This window comes from Dermacentor silvarum, unplaced genomic scaffold (assembly GCF_013339745.2).
Source record: "Dermacentor silvarum isolate Dsil-2018 unplaced genomic scaffold, BIME_Dsil_1.4 Seq328, whole genome shotgun sequence".
NCBI lineage: Eukaryota > Metazoa > Arthropoda > Arachnida > Ixodida > Ixodidae > Dermacentor > Dermacentor silvarum.
This window is the reverse complement of record NW_023606059.1, coordinates 5,785-26,403: the sequence shown is the minus strand read 5'-3', so window position 1 is coordinate 26,403 and position 20,619 is coordinate 5,785. Positions and strand designations below refer to the sequence as shown.

Genomic DNA, 20,619 nt, shown 5'->3' with positions numbered 1-20,619 from the left:
GCTGTGCTATCAAGCTCATTTTTTGCCTTGTCACATGCTGAAGTGGAAGGAATAACCTCAAACAAGTGGCAAGTGAGCTTGTTTAGACATACAGGAAATAGTAATCATGGCCAAGAAATTGCCACGAAAAATTAACTTGCTTTTCTTGCAATCTACAAGTTCTATCGCACAATGTTACATCTTTTGGCCAAGTATTCATTGAGTTAAGTTCTAAAGTCGGTACACGATTGTTTTTGTTTCCGCATGCACATCAAAACTAGGCGAATTTTTACCATGACGAACTATGCCGTGTTGATTTAGTGGCCAAACTTGAAAAAATTCTTGTTGCACCTAACTGCTTATGTGTTAAACAGACACCAAAGGAAAGAATCTATCTGACCTTGTATCAGTAAATGAGTCTCCACAATATCAAAAGAAAAGCTGCTCCTACCTAGAGAAGATGATTGGTAAGCCAGCAGAAACAAGTAGCGACACAGTCTTCTTAAGTTACTGCACAAGCTCGCCGTGATGTTGCACATTTTGACGCCGTCTGCTTGGCCCTAGTTAATTTTTTAACTGCATTGTATTCGAAATCATCTGATGGCTTGACTTGGCTAATTTTGAAAACGTGCACAGAGCTACCACGGCCAACATACGATATAGTTCGAAATTCGTGACGACGCTGAGGTTTTGGCGCAAAATTAAAAATTTTTGCATTCATTTTCTCATATAATAATCGGCCTCTTATCACAAAATTACAGAAACAGAGTTCCGAAAAGAATATTTTGTAAATCTACGGTGATTTAGTGCTGCTCATACAACATCCCTTTAAGTGCGTCATTGAATGGGGAAGCTAGCGAAGTTATGCAGAATTTTTGTCATAAAATATTGCACATATTTAAAGCTGGGAGGTAGGAGAGACCCTAGGAGCCTTACTGTCGAGAGTGCTAGGAGCCTGACTGTCGCATGATGCGTTTCTCAGCACGTGCGTCGGTGCACGTGCTGAGAAACGCATCATGCAGACAGTCAGGCTCCTAGCACTCCTTTCTGCACACACTGCACCATCTATCTCTGCCTAGAAGACCACATGGCCTCCTACATGCGTGTCGTTGCGTGCCAACGCTGCGATTTGTTTCCTCTCTGGTCACACACCCAAAGGCGCATAATATACTTAGTGACCCAGATTGGCGAGAGATTCATCGAAGAGCGCGCATAACCAGCGCATTAAATTCGTGGCGCAGCTTCCCAAGGTGTCTGGGCTGCTGCCCTGGAGGAATCCGTGTGAAATCGATTCGATTCTGCCCAACACGGGATAAATTTCCTATGTTTTCTAATGGTACATTTGGCTGGTCGAAATATCCCGCAAAATCAGCCGGGCTACTGTTCAGCTGCATACTGCTTTCCACTGAAGACACCAGAAAAACAATTTTTTAGTGACTACTTTTATATGCAAACTCTACGCTACCGAATTATCAGAGAAATAGGATATTTGTCACTACAAACCCATACATAATTTGTCATAATGCGGCCCATTAAGTTGTACTTTACAAGTTCTCCGATGCAATTTACTCAAAAAAATTGAATTCAGTAAAGCATTTGGGTCTATAGAGGAACGAGTACATGTGCTACACACGTGCACAATTTACATCGCTCGTGGTGCTCATATGTGTGCAACAGCTTCACCGTACCTCCACTTACACAGGGTGGAATGGAGGTGGATTTGTTTATTCAAAACAAACCCATTAGATTATTCACTCGCCATGCTTTTTTTCTTTTTTCACGGAACACAATGCTATTAGCGGCAAAGTTAGCTTCCGGTGTGAAGACACTGCCTCTAGTTTGCCGCATGGTAAGGGGTGGAGCTTATGACCTATACTTGAGACGCGCGCACTCTCTCTCGCATTAGCGCCAAACGCGCGCGGTGTCCGCGAGACCTTTTCATCGGGCGCACGAGCCCTTCCTCCTATCTGGCTTGTGCGAGCTGGTGCGGCACAGCTTGAATGTGTTGCCGGACACGCGCTGCGGCATGATTCGGAGGTATTTTAGCTAGTTCCGAGTGCAATTTACGCGATGTCGGTTCTTGACAAGGTCGCCAAACAACCACTGTGTAGCCTTTAGGTGCAGCAGTAGCTACAGTAGTATCTAGTATCTCTCGGATGTGCAAAAATGCGACGCACATCAGCCGCAGTGTGAACCATGTTGGATGTACCAGTTTTCACTCTATGAAGAGTTGTAAAACATTTGCATCGGCCACCGGCATTGTTCTCATGCACTTAAAAGTAGACCTCAAATCACTATGTCTACGTTAGCCTCCTGCAAGAGGCCGAAGGCTTTGCTCAACACAGCGGTTGGCAAACCAACATGACACGCACAATTGCTTCGTGCTTAGATCGGCATTGCCTTTTTTTGCCCTGTAAGGCACAATATACAAAGGGGATTGCATAAAGAGAATCATAAAAGCTATTTGTAAGGACAATTTCCATAACGTGGGTGAATGCTTCGTAAATGACTGAACTTGGGAGACTGAAAAAAAAAGTCTTTTTGTGGCAAAATAAAACAACACGAGACTACACAATAAGACTCCGCATGGTCGTGCCGCATGCATGCTTGGACCACACGCTATATAGAACAGATCACAGCATTTAATGCTGCCTCTGGCACTCGCAGTGCAGCTGGTCGTTCGACCACTGAAGCGATTCACACTGTATGGTTATTAACCAAACTATTCCATTTGTAGGCGGAAACCTTGCCCAGCAAACAAGGCAGTTGCCCAGTGTATCTACATATAAATTGAATGTTTGTAAAAGTAAACAGCAGAACGGTACCCACGCTGTTAGGACCGTCAAATGTTTCGTAACTAATCATTGCAGCTAAACCAGAGCTTAAAATTAGAGCTCAGATTGCTGCAGTAAGGCAACATTCGTAAAAAAAATTTTCATAACTGATATCCGAGGCCGATTGTAAGCTTAAACGCACACACCTTGCGCTGGGTGCTCTGTCCCAACACCAGCAGTTACACCAGCCGCTACTTCAGACTTCACCTACGCCTCACAGGACCATTCCCCACGTAGAAGACTCCATTTCATGCTAGACCGCGCAAGTGCGAAAAAGTCCACCAGAAACTGCCGCCAAGCATATACCACAGCATACAACACTGGGGTTCGCCCAGGCCAGCATGCCAACTATCCTTAGATGGTGCCACTGCCTGCACAATGGCGGCACCCATGGAAAAACTGTCTATAAACGTAGGGCAAGCAGCAGCCTAAAGTGCTAATACAGCCCTGTAAAGTTATAGCTTGTCTATCGCACTTAGTGCGACATCACCTGGTGGTTTGCAACCAGTAGCAGCAGAGGCAATAAGAAGCAGTTTGAATTAAAACTTTTTATTTTGTCAAAAGCTGTTTCGTGAAGATGCAGTGGCTGGCATCCCGCTGTATCTGTAGGAACAATGAACAAAACCATTGATGCACTCTTCATAGGAAATACCCATCAATTAAAAAATAGAGTACATTGCACAGCCACATTTGATACAGATTAGTTGCACAATGATAAAAGCAAGAAACAATGAAAAGTTGAGTTCCATCAGTTATGCCTGCAACACTACTGTCTGGCTCATGAGAACTGGCTACTTGGCAAGCTTGAACGGTCTTGCAGATGGTAAACTAATAAAAAGAGTTTCAAATTTAAAATCGGAAGCTAAAAGTGGCAGTTATTTACATACGCTGGTACCAGAGCCCCACTCATCAGTATGAATACATGCAGGTGGCCATACCACAATGCCCGGAACACAAAAATTACAAGAGAACCAATCCGTTCACACTAGGTTGCATACAAAAGAGGGAAAAGATTGGAACAGATCCACTCACCAACTAGAGCAGCCGAGGCACTGGGAAAAGCCTAGAAGAATGAAAAGGCTATTAGCACCAGCAGTACAGTTGCTCATCAGTTAGAATTAATGCTATGCAAAACGTCAGAAACACTGATCCGCACGAAAAGTAGGACTGGGGCAGTATCTAATTCATCAGCACAAAAAGTCAAATTAAAATAAAGATCCACTCACCCACTACAGCAGTAGAAGCACAGCGAGAAGCCTAGAGGAGCCAAGGCAGTGAAAAGCCTAGAAGAATGAAAAAGCTATTAGCACCAGCAGTACAGTTGCTCATCAGTTAGAATTAATGCTATGCAAAACGTCAGAAACACTGATCCGCACGAAAAGTAGGACTGGGGCAGTATCCAATTCATCACAAAAAAATTCAGTTGAAGGTATTGTAGAAAACCTATAATAAAAGCACCAAAGAACATAACTAGGCTTGGGGGAAAAGATACTAACCTTCTCGCCGACTGCATTTGACTGCACAGGCATTTCAAGGAAACCTGGAACAAAGGAAAATGTTCAGCAATAGCAGTGCACTTTTCAAACCTACAAGAAAACCGATTAATCAGAGAGGGCAAGTGTATTTCACCATGCAAAGGTATGAAATACTTGATCATCACAACAACAAGCAAGACAACCAAGCTGGTACATTAACCAACCTTTGAGATGTGGCAAGATGATACATCCACCAGCGCTCATGTTCAGCCATCTTTCGCTTCACTTCCTCCTCGTCCTGAAATACGAAGTGCAATTACTGAAACTGCACAAAAACCACTATCTCGCCAAGTCGGCAAAGCATCAGTACATTTTCATAGAATCAGTGTTTTCATACGAACGAGACAAAAAGTTCATCACACGCAATAATGAGTGCAAATTGCTTGCAATACTCACCTCTTACATTGCAAGAGTGCGGGTAGTTGCCCCTGGAATTTCAGAGCAATGTCAGAACAAAGCCTACCAATCACAATTCAATGAATGCGAAATGCATTCAGTTAAATTAAGTGTCCGCAAATAATTTCAGACATATGCTTGTCAAAGAATCATCAGACTAGTGCAACACAGACTGTCAACTACAATTATTTACACAATCGCATAACAGGTTTACAACATAGAATGGTAACTTGTACAGTGGGACAGGTTCCGTTTGCCAGCACATTCTGAATTGCGATTGTCACAAGGCGCTAACACACAATAGACTGGCTGACATCACCTGGCAAACACCAAGCCAGCTTTTTCCATGCTTGAAATGAGTACTGCCATGTTCAAACTGCCGGAGTTAAGACAAATGTGGGAACATTGCACATCATATTTTTGTGCAGGCACTTTATCACACTGAGCCATGCTAGATAGCAATCTATTTTCACACTAGCAACACTTGTGCCATCCTTACATGTTAGTAAGGGTCGCTTACCGCACACAAAGGATAGATAATGCGGAGCGTGCAGTCAGTATGTTACTCCATGTAACTCATTTTACAGGGCACGAATTGGACAAATGGAATAGAAATGTTACTTCACACCCCAAGATCAGAGGATCTTCTGCGAATAACAGAGTTCCATTATCTTACATGAACCTGTTTTAGAAAGTGTTTCAAGATGCCTAAATATTGCAGTTGACAGCCTGGTGAAACCAGTGCTACACGTGACCTACCTCGATAGCAGTGTTCAGCTTACGCCGGCAGGGACCAGACAGAGCTGCAAGATACAAAACTCGTGGTTAGAAGTAACCGAGACTAACGGCACACGCACAAGCAGATGTGCAGTCAGGCACTTTTTTTTTTTTATCGTCATCGAACTCGGTGAGCTGGGTAATTCATCAGGTGCACAAATGAGTACCGCTTGCGCCAATACTTACTATTACGGTGCCTCCACATCAGTGTTCGGCTTACGCCGGCAGGGAGAGTGCTGCAACATACAAACTCGTGGTTAGAAGTAACCGAGACTAACGGCACACGCACAAGCAGATGTGCAGTCAGGCACTTTTTTTTTTTTTTATCGTCATCGAACTCGGTGAGCTGGGTAATTCATCAGGTGCACAAATGAGTACAGCTTGCGCTAATACTTACTAACGGACGCCTACATCCACAGCACTGTTCAGCTCACGCCAGCAGGGCCAGTTCGTGCTGCAACATACAAACTCGTGGTTAACAGTAACCACGACTAACGGCACATGCACAAGCAGATGTGCGGTCAGACACTTTTTATCGTCATCGAACTCGGTGAGCTAGGTAATTCATCAGGTGCACAAATGAGTACAGCGTGCGCCAATACTTACTTTTACGTGACCGCCGCGCGGTCCGGTACCTGCAAGAAAAGCATGCAACTGTATGAACCTTTTACAATAAACATAAATAAAAAAGAAAAAAGAAACTGGCATCAGTGAATTATATTCCTCACTTATCAGTAGGACAGGGATAACAAGCATCACGTGCGATTAGCAACGATAACAAAGACAAACGGCATACGTACACACGTGGTAGCTCGATACCGGCACGTTGAATAGCCACAGGTACACTGAAAAGTTTAAAAATAACATCAGCGCTAGCTCACAAAGTAGTACGTATGAACAGATACATTACATTGTTTAGATTCAGCAATAACATTCCTTCAAAACAGTTAGGAACAGGTCTGTGTAATATCATCATTATGCGAGTACAATTTTTCTTAAATGCGGCAAAAAAACACACAAAATAAAACCCGCATTGTGAGTGATGAAGCGGGCATAACATAAAAAGCAGCATTATAATTCTTACCACTTCATATTTCAAACGATGAAAATGGATTGACTCGAAGCACCTTCAACACGCACCCCAAAACGTGGCTGCGACAACACGCCTACCAGCAACACAACCCAGAGTTCCTAGGGAGCGACTGAGCCAATAGACTGGCCCAACTGGCACATATTCGACAAAGCGCTGCTACTCACTCTAGCGGTGTCCAAAGACACGCTAGCCACGCCTCATAAGGTGGCGTCCTCTGGATTTTAAATGCTGATCTTAAAGGCTGTGCTTTTGCTGGTTGTGTGCGGCGGAAGCTTTTTGATAGCCAAAAATACGTTATAGACTGTCGTGTTTTGGACATAAATCCACGCCTATGTACATAGGGAGGCGTCCTCTGGATAACAAATACAAATTTTAAATGTTAAATTTTTTTTCTGGTTGAATGCAGTGAAAGCTTTTTATCATAGAGTTTCTCACTATAACACTGTGAAACTCTATGCTTTTTATAGAGCGAGACACACGTCGTAGATGCCGAATTTTTGACAGACGCCTCATAGGGTGCGTTCTCTCATAGCTCCATGCGTCCTCTAAATTTTTTTAAACGCAGATCTTAAAGGCTTTGCTTTTGCTGGTTGAATGCGGCGAAAGCGTTTCTGATAGCAGAAAATACGTCATGGACGTCAGGTTTTGGCATGGAGGAAGCAAACAGGAGAGGCCCTCACGTCACTTTTTTGAAGCCGGAAGTGCAGCCTTGTTGGTGTGCCACCTCTCTTTGCGCCTCCAATCAGGGGTTCTGCAGCTCGCCGGAGCAGATGGGCGCGAACTTTGAACTGTGTTTTTCCGTGGCACGTTGAAGAAGACGACGAAGACCCGCGCCGTGATTGCTTGAGTGTATCTATTGCTGGCCGACACTCACACTCACAGACCCAAAACACAACTTTCAAGCTCACACACCACACTCCAAAGTCAGCTTTTCTCGCTGTCACGAGCGAGAGCAGACGACGCTTGGTGCGTACGTGTCTTGCGCCTTGGCGCCGAGCTCGCGCTCGCAAGAGAGGCTCGAGGAATAAAGGAGAAGGGTCAGGCAGTCCCTTCCTGGTCTCCACTGTGTCTGGATGCGTCTTATGCCGCCCCGGAACCCATAGAAACCGACGACCACAACGGCACGTCACATTTGGCGCCCAACGGCTCGGGGTGAGCTATGAAGACGTTTATTCCTTTTTGATGTGGGGTCGTCGCTCGCTGCGCGTTCCTTTGGTCGAACCGCTGCCTTCAGGACAGCGTCGGCTCCGTAAACCCAACATGGCGACCGCCCAGTGTTCCATCGATGTGTTCAAACAGTTGGATGACGCCGCCCGGGTGGAATCTGCATCCCTGTGATGGTCATCACAGGGACAAAGCTCTTGTACGACCGCTATTCGGTCATTGTGGAGCCCATGGTTGCAGATGCATCCGAAAAAATAGTCAAGGTTTTGCTTACGAACTGTTCACCCCAAGCCATCGTGCTTCCATCTCAGATGACAGTTGGAGTCGTAGAAGAAGCAGGGGGAATAGAGGACATTGAACTCTCTGTGGAAGACTGTCAACAGATCCTCCAAGTTTCATGCCTGCCTTCTCCTGAGGATCTTGATGAACCACCAGCCTATGCAGCTGTTGACCCGCAGCATTGCTCAATCCAAATTGGTGACGTAAACTTTAACGTTGGCACAACGTTATCCTCAAGTGAGCTGCAGGTCGTGAAGGAGTTGTTAGCGCAGCATGCTGCTTGCTTCGCACAATCAAGTACGGATGTAGGCTCATGCAAAGTTGAGGAACATTGTATTCCAACTGGGGATGCAAAGCCTATCTCCCAACGACCTCGCAGATTGTCTCCTGCGCAACGTGACCTCGTCAAGAGTCTGATCAAGGACCTCATCGATGCCAACATAGTCCGGCCTTCTCGAAGCCCTAGGGTTTCACCGCTGGTCCTAGTAGCGAAGAAAGACGGGACAACACGCATGTGCGTCGATTATCGACGGCTCAACGCAGTGACTGAAGATATTGTTTACCCTTTTCCAAGGATTGAAGATGCCCTGCAGGCGCTCACCGGAAGCAAGTACTTTTCTGTCATGGACTTGGTGTCTGGTTTTTATCAGATAGCCATGCATCCAGATGACATACAGAAGACGGCTTTCGTTACACCTTGGGGTCTCTACGAATTCCTACGGATGCCGTTTGGTCTTAAAGGTGCTCCTTTCACGTGTCAACGAGCCGTCGATACAATCATTGACGGAATTAGGTATGACAATGCTCTCGTCTACATGGATGATTGCGTAGTCTTCAGTCAGACATTTGAAGACCATGTTTCGCACCTCAGGGACATCTTTTCAAGGTTCCAGAAAGCAGCTTTGAAGTTCAAACCACAGAAGTGTTACTTCTTCTGCACTACTATTAATTACCTTGGGCATGTTGTCACAAAAGATGGTGTAAGTCCTGACCCATCGAAACTGGCAGCTGTTCAGATGTTCCGGCCTCCTCGAACCGTACAGGAACTCCAGTCATTCATGGGGCTTACGTCATACTTCCGGAAGTTTATCCCTAACTACAGCGTTACCGCTGCACCTCTACGATCCCTCCTGAAGAAGAATTCTGCTTTTTCCTGGGAAGAGGATCAGCAAGTCGCCTTTGAGACATTAAAGTGCGCTTTGTGTCAGCCGCCTGTCCTCAAACTATTCTCGGAGAGAACGGAATTTAGGGTGCAAGTACACACAGACGCATCTCGTCTCGGCTTAGGAGGTCTGTTGCTGCAAGAAGATGAAGAGCGACGATATCGCCCAGTGTTATACCTGAGCAGGGCACTTAAAGGCGCAGAGGTCAATTATTCTTCGACGGAACTGGAAGCCCTCGCTGTGAAATGGGCATTAGAACAGTTGCGACCATACTTGATAGGCCGCAAATTTCAAGTTGTCAGTGACCACCACGCCCTTTGCTGGATTTTGCGCTACAAGGAAGGTAACCAACGTCTCCTCCGTTGGCCGCTGATTTTGCAGGAGTTCGACTTTGACGTCACTTACAAATCAGGAATCTTGCACAGCGCACCAGATTGTCTCTCAAGGACACCTCCCATTGTTCCAGAGAAAGGCCAAATCCTTGCTGTATCCTATCCACCACTGCGATACTGTGGCAACATGGGTGAACAGCGTGAGGACGCATTCTGTGCTAAAGTCCTGGATCTGCTTAATGGTGCATTGGGCACAAAGAAGCAACAGAAACGGGCCCAAAAGAAATTTTTGATGCACAATGAGGTACTGTACAGGAGAGATCAAGGTGCGGTCAGCAGTCGATTTCTCCTCTGCCTTCCTTCTCAGCGACAGGCTGAGGCACTTCGAGAAAGGCATGAAGGAAGGTACGGTGGCCACATGGGCATCAGAAGAACATTCGAAGCGCTGAGGTCCAAGTACTACTGGCCAAAGCTCTATACGGATGTCAAACGGTATGTGAGTCACTGCGACCTTTGTCAGAGGATGAAGATGTCGACATCGCTGCCTTATGGATTACTACAACCGATAGAAGTGCACAGCCCTTTTCATACAGTTGGGATGGACATCATAGGACCATTCAAGAACTCTCGAGGATATAAATATATCATCGTAGCCATTGACTACCTCACGAAGTTTGTTGAGGCAAAACCCTTGAGGAATATAGAAGCCACGACAGTTCAAAAGTTCATTGAGCGCAGAATTGTCTTGAAGCACGGATGCCCAGCCACGATTATTACAGACCGCGGTACTCAAATGATGGCACGATCTACTGAAGCTTACCTCAAACATCGTGGCATCACACATGCTGCCACTATCGCATATCATCCTGCAGCAAATGGCTTGTGCGAAAGGGCTAACAAGACTATCAAGCAGATGATTGCCATGACTACCGCCGGGGGAGAAAAGTGGGCTGATGTACTCCCATATGTTGTATTTTGCTACAACACCGGGTACCAGGACACGGTTCGACAAACTCCATTCTTCTTAGTTTATGGTAGAGATCCAGTGCTTCCACTAGACGTTGATTACAGCCGCCTAGAACTTGAAGAACTGAAAGAAGATTCCAGTTATGGCGCGGTAGTGAGCGAAAGACTGAAAAAAGCTAGAGAACTTGCGGCCGCGTACATCAGACTGGCACAAGAAAAACAGAAGGACTACTTCAACAAGCACCACAAGGACGTTGTGTTCGAAAGAGGACAACTAGTGCTTCTTAAGGCTCCACCCTCCGGTGTTAAATCGACCACATGGTACAACGGCCCTCACAAGGTAGGGAACAGACTGTCTCCCGTGAACTACGAGATCGAACTTGCCGATAACATGGGAACGGACATTGTGCATGTGGAGAAATTGAAGCCCTACCTGAGCCCAATTGCAGAGATGGAACAACCTCGTGCATCGGACTAAGCCGTACATGTGTCTGACGCCGTATGGATGCAGTGAAGTGTGTGGTGTAGTATAGTTCCAGTGATTACATTTATTTACGTGTGTAAAAATGGGACGACAAAGCTTGCCCTTGTAAATAGTTACTGTTGTATGATTGCTCTTCAAGTTTGCTTATGTTTTAGATAATTCCTGTTGTACCATTGCGAATGTTATGTGTTGTGTTTTTAGTGTTGTAAACAGTCGGGACGACTTGTTTCAAAACCCGGCCATGTCACGAGCGAGAGCAGACGACGCTTGGTGCGTACGTGTCTTGCGCCTTGGCGCCGAGCTCGCGCTCGCAAGAGGGGCTCGAGGAATAAAGAAGAAGGGTCAGGCAGTCCTTTCCTGGTCTCCACTGTGTCTGGATGCGTCTTATGCCGCCCCGGAAGCGTATTTCTATTTGCGCCCCCGTACAGCGCTCGACCGCTGGCGCCACGCTGCGCCGCTCGCGCGTACCGCGTTTTTAGGTGGTTGCTTTCGCCGAGGGCGCTCGAACGCAATCATATGGTTCGCATGCTTGCTGACCTTGCTAGTGTGCCTGAAGAAGAAGAAGAAGCCGAGTGGAACGGCTGTGCTTGGAATGCTCTCTGCTGGAAACAGCGTATCGGCCTCAGGCCGAGGATCGTCGACTCCGTTTCTGAATGAAGATGCAAGCTACAAAGTTGTCCTCCCGCGTCTACCAACCGGTAACGATGTGCTGAATTCCATTTTTCTTCATGCGGACTTGAGTGGCAGACCATACCGTGCTCCTGACTTCCGAGACGCTCTGCTTGAAGTAGTGGATACTGCAGATATTATAGGTGTAGGACAGTATCAGATGAGCCATGTATGGATGGTTACCTGCGCTAGTAGTGCGGCGAAACATAAACTCGTCGCCTGTGGTGAGCTCCGTGTCAAAGGACTGAAGTGCATGGTGATAGATCCGGAGACTAAAAATATCAAGCTCAAATTACTCTGGCTTCCGCCTCACCTTGAAGCTCGACGGGTTGAAGAGGCGTTCCAGGCGTACGGTCAGGTGAAGTCTGTCGAGAGAGAGGTGTGGAGATGCACTGGTATGGAACAGTGGGTGACGACAAACCGGGAGGTTTCCTTGGTGCTCAAAGATACTGTCACCGTAAGCTCAATACCACACATTATGTCCATTTATGGACACCAGTGCCTGGTACTTATCCCCGGCAGGCCTCCGCTGTGCCTTCGTTGCAAGCGTGTGGGACATGTCCGTCGACAATGCAGAACGCCGAGGTGCTTGCAGTGCCACCGATTTGGCCACTCGGTGTACGCCTGTGTATCGACCTATGCCAATAAGCTTCGTTCTGGGCAGCACAGCGCAGAAGAGCCCCAACTGGACCATCTCATGGATGCTACAGAGATAGTCGATGCTACCGGAGAAGCCACAGGCGGCATCAGGGACGAAGAACAGGAGTCTCCAGAGCCAATGCCGAGCAGCCACAGCATCCCAAGCAAAGCTACTGGCAATAACTCGGTTTGCACACATGACCTAGAAAACCTTAAAGAAAAGCCCCCCGATGGCGACAAGGAAGAAGAGGCGATGGACAGCAGTCAAGCGAGGAAGCGTCCGGCACCGTGCAACGATGAAACAACGGGGAGTGCAGTACAGGCACCCGAGAGTGTGCCTTCTAGTGCTCAACGGGTTCCCTCCCCTGGTGATGGTGTGCCGCGGCGGTTTTGTCAGCGAAGTAAGGAGAGTGCTATAAAGAAGTGCAAAGGGAGCAAGACCACAGATTTACCTGTGGCCAAGGGTGATGAAGAACAAAAGCTTTAGGTGAGCAAAATGGCTACCGCCTTCACCCTCCCCTTATGTGTAGCGACACTCAACGTGCGTGGGCTGCGGAGTATACGGCGTCAGCAGCAGTTAATCCATGTGCTTAGGCAGCATGAAATTGATGTTGGTGCAGTGCAAGAGACCAAGATTTCTTCTGCTACCGATGCTAACCTTGCGCTGCAAATTTTTCAACCAGATTATGAGGTGTGTGTTAGCCAAGCGTGTGGTGCTTCCGCTGGGTGCTTTTTGTTAGTTAGAAAGCAGTTGAATCACGCTTCATTGTCGCTACGTGTTGATGGGGAAGGACGCTTTCTATGTTGTGACCTCTCTTTTCGTTCCCGTAATTGGCGGTTTATTTGTGTCTATGCTCCCCTAAAAGTGAGCGACAGGAAGGCTTTCTTTCTGTCTCTTGCTCCGTTCCTAGACACTGACAGAGATTTGGTAGTTTTGGGAGACTTTAACTGTGTTTGTGATCATAGAGACCATTCATACCTAACAAAGCGTTATGATGCAAGTGCAACTTTGCTTCAGCAATTAGTGGAAGACCACAATCTAATAGACGTGGGAGCCTACACGCCTTCTTGCGTGCGGTTCACGCACTTTCAAGGCGTCTCTCATGCTCGACTTGATCGTGTGTATGTTTCGACGGATCTCTGGTCTCACATTCACAACTACGCCGTGAAGCCTATATTTTTCACAGACCATTGTTTAGTGTCTGTTTCATGGGGTCCCAGAAAGTTTCGCAAGTTTACTCCAAATTGGGAATTGTGGAAACTTAACACAGAACTTTTACGAGAGGAAAAATGTGTAAACAAAGTGAAAGAATTATTTCTAGAGATAACGCAATGTCGACAGCTCCCACTGTTTGCTCAATGGGAAATGTTCAAACAGAGAGTAAAAAATGAAGCGATTGCTATTTCATGTGAGCTATCTCAAAGAAAAAATGCAGAAAAACATCACCTTTATAATCTACTTCATAAGCTGCACGCTTTCGAAAGCCAGGAGCCAGGTTTGTATAGCGACGAGATAAATACAGTTCGAGCAGAGGTACAGAAATATGAGACGGAAGCGTACAGAGGAGCAGTGGTGCGTTCACGCACAACTCGTTTCACAGATGAGGAGCCCACAAAAAGGGCTCTTGGTGATGAAAAGCGATACGCGCTTTCAAAGCAGATATTACAAATTGAATCTGGTGGTTCCATATATACAGAAACGTCGCAGATAATCACCATATTTGAAGATCACTATAAAAATCTTTTCACTGCAGTTACGCTTCAGCAGGATTACGAAGAAAAAGCCGATCAATTTATTTCTCTTATGCCACAATTACAAGATGATGATCGAGTCAGCGTTGACGAGCCAATAACTCGAGAAGAAATTAAGCTTGCTGTTGAAACTCTGCAGAAAAACAAGACACCTGGCCCTGATGGCCTTAGTGCCGAGTTTTATGTAAAATTTCAGGAATTCCTGTGTCCCTTTCTTGAGCAGGTTTTCAAAGACGCTTATAAACATGGTGAGCTTCCTCCGACTTTCTATCAGGGCCATACGACCCTAATCCCAAAGAGCACTGATAATGAAGTATTAAAGAGTGTAAACGGATATAGGCCGATATCATTATGTAACGTCGATTATAAAATATTTGCAAAAGTACTTACAAATAGGTTGCAGACAGTAATTGCTAAATTAGTTGGTGACCATCAAACATGTGGAATTCGAGGACGCTCTATACAAACAAATATTCATATCGCACGTTCAGTCCTTGAGTGCTTAGAAGGTAGCATGGATCAAGTAGCTCTTCTTCAGATTGACCTCGCCAAAGCCTTTGATAAGGTTCAGCACAGTTTTTTATTCCGATTACTGCGACATCTGCAGTTAGGTGATGCATTATATAATGGTATAGCACTTTGTTATAAAGGGTGTACTACAAAGTTAATTGTGAACCGTACCCTCTCAGGTGTAATACAGGTGCAGTCATCCGTCCGTCAGGGTTGTCCGCTCTCGCCTTTACTTTTCGCAATATACTTGGAACCTCTTTGCTTAAGCGTGCTTTATAACTCAAGCATTAAGGGATACAGGTATGCAGATGAAGAAATTAAAGTTCTAGCTTATGCGGATGACATTGCCTTCTTTTGCATCGATAAGCCCAGTATTACTGAGACAATAAACACTACCTTGCGTTTCTGTGAAATGGCAGGAGCTAGTGTAAATTTTGATAAAAGTAGGGGGTTTTGGCTAGGCATGTGGGCTCTAACTCCCTCTGTGTTCTCGAATATTCATTGGGATCAGTCTTCGCTGCGATATCTTGGTGTGCCTCTCGATAACTTCCGTAATAGTGGACCTCATTGGACATCCGCGATAACCACAATCCGTCGAAAGGTGACAACCTGGCAGGGACGCGACTTCTCCATTTTCGCAAGAGCTAAGGCGTGCAATATATTCCTGGCTTCTAAGCTTCTTTATGTTCTGCAGGTATTGCACTGCTCCCGCGTCCATGTTCAGGCATTCCACAGAATATTTGCATCTTTTATTTGGCAGTCATCATGGGAAGCCATGAGAAGGGATAATCTTTTTCTTCCACTTGAGAAGGGAGGTCTCAGTCTTGTGCATTTGTTTGTGAGACAATTGGTCATGCGATTATTTTACCTTAAAAATGTCCGTCATCCTTTCCTCCTTGCAGTTAACAGAACACGTCTTGCTTCACACCTCCCTTTTCTTTTTGTCACGACCAACTCTGCTCAAGAACTGCCGTTATGGGGCTTCCTAAAAGAACTCGTGGATACTATCTCATTTTTAAAAGCCAGATTCACGTTAGAATATTTATTTAGCGTTGATCGAACATCGCTAAATATAGCACTTGTAAATAACCTTTTCCCTGCACCTATGTATCGAAAGCCATATCTGTCTCTATTTGGTCAAGATGTTCTTTGCCGTGTTCGTCGAATGTGTATAACGCCAGCAGCGAAAACATTCTTCTTTAAGCTGCACACTTCCACTCTGCCAGTTAAAACATGGCTTCATGAGAAAGGATTATATGTACCGTGGAATACAAATTGTAGACTGTGCAGCCAACCTGAGACAATAGAACATTGCTTTATTCTTTGTCGTGATGCATTTTATTTTTGGGACATTTTACAAAGAACTATCAAAAAAGAATTTCCTCTAACACCTTACGGTATCCGGTTCCTTCCTTTCAAAAAGACAATCAGTAATGCACCATATGATTTGTTTATGTTATTAGGACTGTATTCATTATGGAGAAGCCGAATGATCGACAGACATGCCGAGCCACCCCGCTCGACAAGGTCTGTCTTTCGAGAAGAGGCTGCTCAAGTGCGGAGTGTTGTTGCAACCTTGACCCCGTTCCTGAATGGATTTCGTATCTGGACGCTTGTGTTTTGTTTACCCGATTTTTGAACTTTCATTCGACTGCCTAGCGCTGTGTGGATTTGTTTTGTCATGTATGTATATATGTAACGCAACTAATTTTCGCATATAACTACTAATATTTCCATGCAATAAAGAAAAAAAAATATAATACGTGGAGTAGTGGTAACGTCTCTGCCTCACACGCAGATGTCCCGGGTTCGAGTACCAGTCAGTGTACAACTACCTTTTTTTTTGAAGTAGGAAAACGTTATATACAATTTCACTGGGGCAGGCTAAGATATTTACCTTAGCTGCTGCTAATTATATATGCACGCGTAATAACAAAAATTATTCTGTCTCCTCGCTTTCTCTTAAACTGCAGGAAGCAATTATCAGTATGACACTTAGTTTATTCGTACTAATTGTTGTATTACCGATATTGCATGTTATGCTTCTTTATTGCAGTGTTAAATGAGCAAATGAATGAAAACAAATACAATGTTATAATTTTCTTTACACAAAAGTAAAGACAGAGCCTACCAACTTTCTTTAAACTTTCTTTCAAACGAACTTGCTTCAAGCGAAAACAAGAACGGAGCCTATCAACTTTCTTTAATGGTGCTTTAAACAAGCTTTCTTCAAACGAAAATAAAAACAGAGCCTATTAACTTTTTTAAGCTTTCTTTGAATAAACTTCGTACAAACAAAAGTTAAAACACAGCCTACCAACTTTTTTAAAACTTTCTTTAAAGAAACTTTCTTTCAACCGTAGTCAATACAGAGCCTACCAAATTTCTTTGAAAAACTTCCTACAAACGAAAGTTAAAACAGAGCCTAACAATTTTCTTTAAACTTTCTTTAAACAAACTTTCTTCAAACCGAAGTAAAGACAGATCCTACCAACTTTCTTGTAAGATGTGTTAATAGAAAGTAAAAGTATATAGAGTGTTACTAAAGTTGATAGAAAGTTGGTAAGAGTTCTAAAGAAAGTAAGGAAGTATTTTTGTATGGGTTGTTAGTGACCCCATCGGGGCCAGGGGCAGACCGGCTGTTTAATTTGTGTAGGGCGGCTTGAATCTCAGCGACACTAAATTTTCGTCCAGTGGGGGATGGGGGCCCCGGTGTAGGAGCCGTGAGACTGCACTGGGTCCACGGGGAGATACTTGTTAGTAAGGTGGTCTAAGAGTTGGGCGCGGCCCTGCTTCTTCGTTTCTGTATAGAGAAGTTTAGTGAGGCGATCTTGTTGGGAGAGCGGGTGGCTTGACTATCGAGGAAGTTTGAGAAGCTTCCAAGAAGAGGCACAGTGGATCTTGCCGTCAGCAGTATTTCACAGTTCAATCCACTGTTGACGGCTGAGGGTGAGGCAATGGGCTTCGATATCCTTGTTGAGGAGGGCTATTTTAGCACGGAGGCGCCTGTTGAGACGTTGCCCTTTCCAACGGGATAGGACGGATGTTTTAGCCGCGATGAGATGAGCTAGTCTGCTGTCCATGCGCTCGACGGGGGCACCGGTGGTAACGGTGCGCGTGGCTGCCTTGGTATCAATCAGATTGGAGATTTCGGGTCCATGCATCAATGTCCGCTATGCGTTCTGCGTGCGGGTCAGCGGATCGGTGCTTGCGAAATGCATCCCAGTCAACCCAGGTGAACTCTCGGGGTTTGGCGGTGACTGCAGCTATCAGAGAGATAAATATGACAATGATGAAGTGGTCACTACCGCGATCATGTTGTGTGTTGCTCCATTGGGCGTTGGTGACATTCTTGGTAAATGTGAGGTCGGGGTAGTGTTGTGGGAAGTGGAGGTACCGGGGCGTGTAGGGAACATGGGGTCGGTAATGAAAGTGTGGCCGAGGCCCTGAGAGTCTTGCCAGAGGTTTTGAGCCGCCGTCGTAAAGTAGCCATATCCCCATACCGTGTGGGGGAGGTTGAAGTCTCCACCGATAACGAGCGGGTTGGTGCCAGCTACGTTAAGGGCCTTCTTGAAGAGGGTCAGAAAGCGGCTTCGAACTTTGGCAGAGGATGGCTATACACGTTAAGGAGGAAAATACTTTCCTTACGTTTCCTAGTGTGTATAAGTTCAACGAGAAGGTGTTCGATGTTTCGGACGTGCAGACTGTGTTCAATAGCGGTGATTCTGTTGCGGACGAAGGTGCAGAGGCGGCGAGAAGCGTCTGACGGGATGAAAGGTTGGTAACCTGGGAGGGTGACCGAATCGATATGGGTTTCTTCAATCATGATGACGTCCGGTTGCCGGGTGAGGGTACGTAGGTGTTGACGCATGGCTGGTTGGTTGCGGAGATAGCCTGGGCAGTTCCACTGCCAGATAAGTGTATCGTTGTTAGGGTGGGCCATGATGGGGATTGGGGGATGCCATCATGGGCAGTGCCGGGGTTTCGCAGGCAGGGGGAGCGGGCATGGGGAGAGTTTGTAGGTGGTTTTGAACGTTTGTAACGCGCTGTGCCAGGGCGAGAAGGGCGTGTTGTACGGATTCGACTGCATTCTGGAGTGTTTCCGTCGTGCTTTGTAGTGACACTAGCATGTCTTTAACCTCTGAGCGCACTTGGCCCGCCTCTTGAAGCCTCTTGAAGGGCCCGCTTTTTGGGGGCCGGTTTTCTTGGGGCGTCATGGCTAGAGGAGGGGGACACTTCGGCGGGTGGTGTAGGAGCGGGTTTTTTTGGATTGTTTGAGGTCGCGAACCTCTTGCGAGACCTTGTGAATTTGGTTGCGCATAATGGCGTTTTCTTTTTTGAGGTGAGCTATTTCTGCGTTATCATTAGTGTTAGTGGGCGTTGGGGAAGGTCTGTTGCGACCCTCTCGCGAGGCGCCTGTAAGGGCTTCTGCGAAGCTCACCTCATTGGTAGGAGGCTTGGCAGGTGGCGTAGAAGTAGATCTGGATCGGGAACGGCGCTGTCTCGAACGTGAAGGGGTCCGGGAACAATGTTGCCTCGAGCGTGATGGAGACAGCGATCTGGAGCGGTGCTTGTAGTTCAAGAGCGGGAAGTCACTTTATTGAAGGGTTACTTGCATTGCTGCTCGGCGTTCGCCGATGCGCTTGCGAATAACGTACGGTGTCTTGTGGCGAGCCGTGCACGATTTGTCTGCCGTCAGATGAGGACCGCCGCATAGCGAGCATTTGGGGTTACACGTGTGGTCGGGAGGTGGGTTGCGGACTCCGCAACTTCGGCAGATCTTGTTATTGGGAAAAGGGCAAACATCCATGCGGTGTCCGAGGCGGCCGCATTGGTAGCAAATTTCTATTTGCTTGCGGTGTAATAAGCATGGGATTAAGGTGGCTCCGTAACAAACCAGATATGCCACGTCGGGGCCGCTGAAGGCGATGACAACGATGGTTGTCGTTCCAATGCGTTTTGCGGCTAGTGCGAGCGGGTTGCGGGTATTTACGATATTCGCGTTGATTTGCTGTGGGGTATCGGTGAGGGGGATTCCGCGGATGACTCTCTTCGTGGTGTCTTCGGCAGCCGTCTCATACGCGTTAACATCGTGCGTGACCCCATTGACTTGAATGGATTTTATGCAGACGTACCAGTCGGCGTTCTGCGGGCTTGGCGTACTGACAACGACAATGTTTTGTTGGGTGTTGGGCACACGGTTTCTTGTTGAATATCTGCTGGGCTGAGCTGTGCGGCTTGGAATACGGCTGTAGTCACGGTAGGACTACCAATTTTGGCGATGTTGAGGGCTACCTTGGGGTGAATGATAATCTTGATTTCGTTGGAAGGTAGCGGAGCCATGCGTCCAGCCTTGAGAACTTGCGGTTTGACTGGTGGCCTGGTCTTGGAGCGAGAGCGAGTGCTTGAGGTTGGGGGGGAGTCACTTTGGGAGGAAGAGTCGACACTCAGCTTCGCCGGTTGGCGAAGGCGAGTTGTTCGCCAGCCCATCTCGGCGGTCTCTTCGAGATCGTCCATGCTGGTTGATGGGGCAGAGAACTCGATCGGTGATACGGAGCTCGCGCGAGTGCGCGCCACGTATCTGGCACGCAGCCGGTGCACCTGGGAGCCCGGTGCACGCGCGGCGGTGACGTGGTCGATCCACAAGAAATGTTCGTAGCACAGGAAAATAGAATGTCCCACCTGAAAATGAGGTGTCGACAGAGTTCTGGTAGCTTCACGGATCGACTGGTGTAAAAATTAGGCAACAAGACACAAGAAAATGCAGCAAAATCATTTCACGAACACGGAGCCGACGTGAGCACGTCTGCACTACTCGGCGATCGCAGCGCCTCTCCTTGTGAAATTAGGAAATATTTATTTCACAAATATAACTTCATATATTTAATTTCACAAATATATATTTCACAAATATATTTCACAAATACAATTTCACAAGGAAATAGTTATTTTGCTCTATATAAAAGCTCGTTCCGCGCTTTTTCTGCGTTCATCCAACGTTGTGACCTTACGTAAGCAGTAGTTCCCGTATGAAGATACATCGGACG

At 46.4% G+C, this 20,619-nt stretch overlaps 1 protein-coding gene and 1 long non-coding RNA gene across 5 annotated transcripts; one reads left to right on the top strand and one right to left on the bottom strand.

The window, feature by feature from the left end:
* Window positions 1-3,346: 3,346 nt before the first annotated feature.
* Window positions 3,347-6,746, bottom strand: LOC119434939 (uncharacterized). 4 transcript variants are annotated; one of them, XR_005188710.2, is made up of 12 exons: window positions 6,606-6,746; window positions 6,322-6,366; window positions 6,128-6,156; window positions 5,919-5,975; window positions 5,708-5,757; window positions 5,504-5,547; window positions 4,745-4,776; window positions 4,513-4,586; window positions 4,310-4,353; window positions 4,040-4,096; window positions 3,846-3,876; window positions 3,347-3,416 (listed from the first exon to the last, which is right to left on the bottom strand). It is a non-coding gene; the product is annotated as an uncharacterized LOC119434939 (long non-coding RNA). The 4 variants fall into 4 exon arrangements; XR_007464616.1 differs by having other exon boundaries at window positions 3,846-4,096; XR_005188708.2 differs by having other exon boundaries at window positions 3,347-3,876.
* A 4,829-nt stretch (window positions 6,747-11,575) lies between these two features.
* Window positions 11,576-12,797, top strand: LOC125941798 (uncharacterized). The gene has a single exon (XM_049659641.1). The coding sequence runs from the start codon at window positions 11,595-11,597 to the stop codon at window positions 12,795-12,797; it is 1,203 nt and encodes a 400-aa protein (XP_049515598.1). The 5' UTR covers window positions 11,576-11,594.
* Window positions 12,798-20,619: the final 7,822 nt, after the last annotated feature.

Excerpts from the sequence above, each read along its gene's own strand:
- LOC125941798 (XM_049659641.1), top strand. The coding sequence starts at position 11,595 with ATGCTCTCTGCTGGAAACAGCGTATCGGCCTCAGGCCGAGGATCGTCG.